The sequence below is a fragment of the Oculina patagonica genome, unplaced genomic scaffold (assembly GCF_052425735.1).
Source record: "Oculina patagonica isolate OP01 unplaced genomic scaffold, crgOcupat unplaced840, whole genome shotgun sequence".
Lineage (NCBI taxonomy): Eukaryota > Metazoa > Cnidaria > Anthozoa > Scleractinia > Oculinidae > Oculina > Oculina patagonica.
Window position 1 is genome coordinate 1,888 of NW_027558736.1, and position 6,730 is coordinate 8,617.

The 6,730-nt window shown below is 36.1% G+C and overlaps 1 protein-coding gene across 1 annotated transcript; it reads left to right on the forward strand.

Annotated features, from left to right (window-relative positions):
* Nucleotides 1-237: 237 nt before the first annotated feature.
* Nucleotides 238-5,410, forward strand: LOC144641316 (neuronal acetylcholine receptor subunit alpha-10-like; the record flags this gene model as incomplete). The annotated part of the gene is made up of 5 exons (XM_078500340.1): nucleotides 238-424; nucleotides 666-752; nucleotides 2,911-3,053; nucleotides 3,472-3,516; nucleotides 5,301-5,410. Coding segments are annotated over exons 1-5 (416 nt in total), but the record flags the coding sequence as incomplete, so codon positions are not given.
* Between the last annotated feature and the right edge of the window lie 1,320 nt (nucleotides 5,411-6,730).

Genomic DNA, 6,730 nt, shown 5'->3' on the forward strand with positions numbered 1-6,730 from the left:
ACTTCCTCCCTCATGCTTGCAAATGAAACAGTATAATTTTGACAATAAAAACATATTGCTTGCGTATAAAGATCTGTTAGACCCGGCGCGGAATTATTTGCCTAGCTAGGAGTCCCTTAAGATCTTAAAATTATCCGTGCAACTTTCATTAACGACCGCTCTTGCTGGCTGATCTCAATTTGATGCGCATTTAACTGAAAATCTCCTTGTTACTTAAATCAGTCGGCGGATTTCGCATCGAGGACTCAAACGACTTGAGTATTCCGATGTCAATGGAAGATGCCTTTGGCGCAATTTTTTTTTTTTATAAAACTACCTCCTCATACATAAACAGTACCAGCTAGTGTCAACTATTTTACTTTTCTCAGTCAAAGAAACAAAAGGACGAACTGTATGAGACATAAAAGGAACCAGCTGCGATACGGTATGTAAATTGACGGTATTATAAAACAATAAGTTTGAAAAAGGACAAAATGGCTACAGTTTTTTGAAGGAAAACTTGGTGATCAATATTGTTATCTCTAAAATATGTTCTGTTTATTATTTAAAACAATCCTATTCTTTTGAAACAGATTGAGATACACCTCCTTCGTTGATCAGTTTGCAATTTCACATGTTTTTATTTTTCCAGTTTTGTAAAGCCAATTTCACTGAAAACATTCCAGGTCATTTTCCCACACTTGCAATGAAGGACCCTGGCATGATGTCCTTTCATTTTGGAGTCATTCTCTGCTCTTTTTTGGCATGTACTGGTAAGATTTTTTTAATTTTTTCTAAGACACCGCATTAGTAATATTTTAATCCGTATGCCGAAGCTCAACACCTTTTTCTCCCTGGCGTGATTGGATTTCGACAACCAACATAAAATTATAATTAAAGGCGCATCGTTTTGATGAGTTGTCAGTCGAGAACTTTTTTACCTCGTGGAACTCGAAATATTTTTTGGCATTTTTATAGTTTCCTGTGCTTTCCTTAATTAATTTGCATTGTTCTAAAACATATTAAGGTACTAGGACCAATTTGAGATGAAAAAGTAATTCGTATAAGAATTGTAGATATAGAAAAAACAGTTAGAGCCGTCAAAACGTCTCTCAACTAGTACAACGACACGTTTAACAGACCCTTCCGATACTTCCGGTTTGCTGAATTAAGAGTATCAGCCTTTTTGGGTATATAAAAGGCTAGACAGTAAATCTTAAGACCTTTAACTTCACGGCAAGAATTTTTATGGCTACTGGTTAAAACTTTTCAATTTTTACGCCCACCAGCTAACCCCATTGAGACCCAGATGGAACTGATGCCAGGTCTGGCCTCATGATCTTAGAACAATTTTCTTTCACAACAGTTAACGTTTTTTATTCGCGTTCGTTAGTCAGAAATTTGAGATGAGGCTGTATCGCGCCAACTAGGCACTATAAACAAATTAGTATTCTGTCACTGGCATGGTTTCTTCCATGTTGACTTCCCTATTTTCTTCCCTGTAGTCTTTCTTCTTTTTGTCTCGTGACGTCATGACGTTGTCATGACGACACGAAAATATTTTAACTTTACTTAAAGGACCTCCATCACAGCGATTTTGCGGATTTTTGGTCTAAACTGTTCTGAAAGTAGTGGTAGGCAACTTAACCCACAAAAAATACTTAAGGTCGCGGGGGACACCTTAGGCTCATCATTATGCATTTATTTAAAGCGTATGCACGAAGTACAACGACTGACATCGACAACTTTACGAGATATTTATGACTGGACAAAAATATAGGCGCGTGCGCGTGATTTGTAAAAAATCCCTGTTTCTTTGATATTTTAACCAATTTAAAACAACACTTAGCGATATACGTTCATATAGATTGTAGGAAGTCTTTTACCTTTTTTTCATTTAAATTTGAATATTTCTGCAACTCAGAGTAATCACAAAAATATTTTGCATAAACAATCGTGTACTTTTTAAAAACGCATTGTTCTCACCATAAAAGCGTGGAATATAGTTACCATAATTACATCTCTCCTTGGCAAAATGATCGTATACGTATTTGGGTCGGGACATCTTCGGAAATCTCAAAGTTTGGACTTTTCCGACAATTTTGTGGCAGAGAATACAGCACGGATACAGAACTTCATGACTTTTCACTGCAGATAGGTAAACTATGAATACTGTAGTGTGTCATAACAGAAGCGGAATTTTAAAAGAGCGCTTTTAGAAAGAGGTAGAAGACATTAAATTCAAATTTGCGTACTTAAACCGCCATAACTTGCTGGCAAACTTTAAATTAAAAAATCCGCTTCTGTTATGACACTCTAGAGGTATTGACTGATTAGTTTTTGACAAGATCACAGTGTGCTGTATCCTACTCGTTCCGCAAACTCTGCTACAAAATCATGTTTTTCCCAATTTGGCACTAACGAGGCTATAACATCGCCGTTAAATGCAATATACCAAATAAAAGATGACATTCACAATCTTTTATCATTTCTTTATGTCTCTGTAAAATTTGAGCTTAATCGCACCCATAACAGCTGAGAAATAAGCGTTTTAAAAGACGCAGTTCAAGCAAAATTTCCCTTCATGAGTTTATTCATGCTGTAGGTATCCCCCGCGACCTTAAGGAATACAAATCAAACCACGGTTATAAATAACGATTTTTTAAAAGACGTGCAGAAAAAAAGTTTTAAATTAAAATCCATTTCCATCCTAGCCATCTACAGCCAAAGACGTTTGTTAACAGTTTCAGTGTTCTAATACAGCAAGTGTTAATAAAAATGGACTATTATTTTTAGGTTTCTTACGACACAAATATATATTTTGGCTGTTCAAAAATAGGTGAAAATCCGTGATAAAGCTCCTTTAATATAATTGAGCATTTTACAAAGGTTGAACACTGAGTGTTTTTAGGTTTTTTTTTCGTCATGCAGAATGCTTTTGTGCGTTAAATAGCGAGGCAAGACTGATGAGGGACATCACTAAGAACTATAACCCAAGAGTTAGGCCAGTACTACACCAAAATGACACAGTTATCGTTACGCTTGGGATGTCTCTTCACCAAATTATCGACTTGGTAGGTAGCGAGCTTGTGTATTAATATAAGCAATACTGCATACTTACTACAATGGGTGCCAATATCACTGCATAAAGTGTTATAATAGTTGTCTGCGTTAAATAGTAGTAGTATGAATGCTTGAAAAGGACGCTGCATGCAATGCCGGTATGTATTCTAAAAATATTACTGTATGAAACTATTCTGAATGTTTTTTTTTTTTTGACAATAAAGGACATGGAAGTTTCCAATCTCGTTCCCAAAGCCTGCGTTTCCCTTGACAACCGTACGGAAACTCAACGCGGGCTTTCAGCTAATCCAAAACCAGAACCAGAGATCCTGGTTCCCGTAATACGGGTCACAATATTTTTCTTGGAATAAAAAATAACATCGTAGCTTAAACGTGCTAATGCCTTTTCACTGTTTTTATGTTGTACAGAACGAGAAAAACCAAATTCTTGTCAGCATAATGTGGATAAGACAGGTAATTATTTATGCAATCCAAATACAATGTAAGCGCGAGTCTACAACTGATGTTTTATTGGGAATGCAAATGTGTTACTGTAAAAATGCGTGACTCATTTTAAGGGTCTGAATGGGGTTTAGTGTTATTTGGCAATAATTTTTAGTGTTTTCTGTTAAATTGGTCAATTTTAAATGTTTACTGTTTCCGAAGAAACAACTGTTAAGTGTTTGGAGGGTTTTTTGTGAAAAACCTACAGTCTTTTAACATTGTAAATTCTTATCTGCTCTTCGAAAATCGGTTATAAAATCACTCCTGAACATTGAGCCTGTGCTTTGGTTCTCCTCGGAAATCTTCGGTAGTTTTTGGACATCCTCGGTAGTCTCCAGAAATCTTTGACAGTCTTCGAGAATCTTTGGTAGTCTTCAGAAATCTTCCGAAATGATTGGAAATTGTCGGAAAATGGCCGAAAACTTCTTGATTTTCTAAACAAAATAATATTGGCCTTTTTGGAGCTATTTTTGTTTCTTTGTGGATAAATTTTCCTTTTACAGTGACTTTTTACTGTTAGTGTAAAAATGCCTAAATTTTAACTGTTTCATGTTACAGAGCCAAGAAAATTAAGTGTTAATTGTTATCGAGGTTCCCCCATCCAGACCCTCATTTTTTAGTTTCTTGTTTTGGAGAACATAATTGACAATAGAAGTTATTTAGAAGTGGCAGTTTCTTGTGAAAATTTATGAATCGTGGCTAGTCTCACGCAGCGTTTCGTCCTGACCAAGTGGCTCCTCACGGACCTTTCTGCTTTGGCAAACTTGTTGTTATCGTTTTTGCTTGCGATGCTCATGTAAGAAAGGTCTCTATGATGGTCTCTATGGAGAAAGGTCTCTATGATGGTCTCTATGGAGAAAGGTCTCTATGATTTTCACAAATGACAGTTCCAATAGTAATCATCAGTTATAATTATTATATTAATTATAAGAATCATCATAAGCAGGGCAGTAACCAAACCAGTTTGCCATAGATGAGGCAAAATCTTGCTAGTGGGTTCTGGGAGCCATGCCCTGCAGAACATTTTGAAATCTAGAAGCTATGAATCTCTTTCAGAGACATTTTTCATGAGGTTTTCCTTGAGAAAAAGCAATCTTGTTCAACTGGGGATTATTTTGCCAACAACATATTTTGTTTTTAATTTCGGGTAAAAAATTAGACGAGGCAAGTGCCTCGTCTTGCTTCTTGCTAGTTACGGCCCTGTCATAAGTTTGTCTCTTCAATTCTATTAACAAATAATACTATATGTAATTCTTTCTACTTATTCATCTATTTTCAAAAGATCGCTTGAATTTCTCTGTTTCTACCCTTAGGGAACGCAATTATTCCCTTGCTCATGGAAAGGTCTCCTTTTTCGTGGGGCGAGGAGGGGGGGGGGGCGTTAGTCGAACGGAACATAACCAGTGTCACTTTAAATTCTCTTGAACAAGTTCCTATCTATTTTTACCATAACATCAGTTATCTTAATATTATTAGAAGCATATTCAAATTGGAAGGCTAGCTTATTTTTTAACGGAGTTTACGACGAAAAGTAAATGGTATTTTACTTCGAATTTTAGGTTTTTCATACAACTTTGTAAAATTATTCAATTGCTTTAATTCCCCACGGTGTACTCTTTCACCGTCGAAGGAAGCGGTAAAGTACAGTGGTGCACAATGTTTAAGTAGTACACTAAGCCTTCCAGCATTGTCCTCACTGACTGGACGTCACTTAAGACACGTTGTTGTTGTTGTTGTTGTTGTTGTTGTTGCAGGTATGGTACAATCCACTGCTTTTCTGGGATCCCAGGAAATACGAGAATATTTCCAAAATAAACGTATCGCCTAAACTTCTTTGGAAACCAGATCTTGTGTTATATAACAAGTAAGTCTGTGTGCAACAAGCAAGGTAAAACGAATTTCTTAATTTTTGAGTCTAATGCTTGCGTGCGCTTTGCGCATGCGCATTAGACTCTTTGTTATATGAAAAAAGCTGTTAGCAATCCCAAGGGAATGGTTCGGGATCGATAATCGTTCGCTGTAATGTAGAAAACAATGATCAGCTGCAAGAACGGACTCCGTACGGACACGCACGATTAGTTTCAAATAAAAACAGCCAATCAGCGACACGTGTTCACACGCATAATTAAAAGTTCTTTCTCAAGTCACGATTATTCAACACTTGAACAGGACGTAATAATTTTCCAGTTAAGACATTTGTAAGCTTTTTGTGAAAATAAATCTTCGTTTTCAGTTCAGTTAAGCACTTGTGTTTTCGTCTTGCTTAAAAAGCAAGACGTCTTTGAGAAAAAAATATTTCGACGGCGACTCGCGTTTATTTACACAATGCGACCAAATATTTATTTTGTTTTAAAAAATAGAAAACTTTACCTCGTATTTTGTATTTAAGTCATTCGAATTTTGACCAATTTTTTTCTTTACAGTGCAAACAAAAACCTTCAAAAATAAAAGATGTACATGGATAAATGTAAATTAAGTTACGCGACTAAATCAAAATGCGTTTGTTTGGCCGCTTTGCAGTATTACACTGTCCCGGCCTTTGCCATACACTGAAATCGAATTTCATGCTTTTACGACTCTCAGAGATCTTAAGTTCTTCTTACAGCTAGAAAAATCATAAAATGGTTACATTGATATGGAAGTGATGATTCGCGAAATTTGTACATCATGATAAACAGTCTTCGCTCCTGTGTATGGTAGCTCGATAATAATTGCCTAGTTTCCAGCGTTCAAAAGGTCATCATTATATTGACGTGAGCATTTACATCCGTTTTTAGGAAAATCTGTCACTAAGTGCTTACAGTACAATGGAGTAACAGTCACTATTTCAAGTGCTTTTATTGCAAAATCTGTTTCAAGAGTCATCATCAAAATGGTGAAAAATCTGAAAGAAAACGATGTGAAGTTCTTCAACCCTTGTTGTAATGAACATGCTTTTTGTAAATCGTCACGCAATCTTGTCCAAATGTTTAATCGTTTCTGCTTTTACGGACAATACGGAAGAAGTAACATCAACTCCTGTTCATACTTTAAATTTTGTGAAGCATATAACATTTATGACTGTTTCGTTTTCATCCATAATCATCCACGATGCCCCTAGCTTGCTATAAGCATTTTAAATTAAACTCCCGAACACAAACCTCTAACCAATTTTAACCGGCTTACGAAAACCGCGCAATCTGTA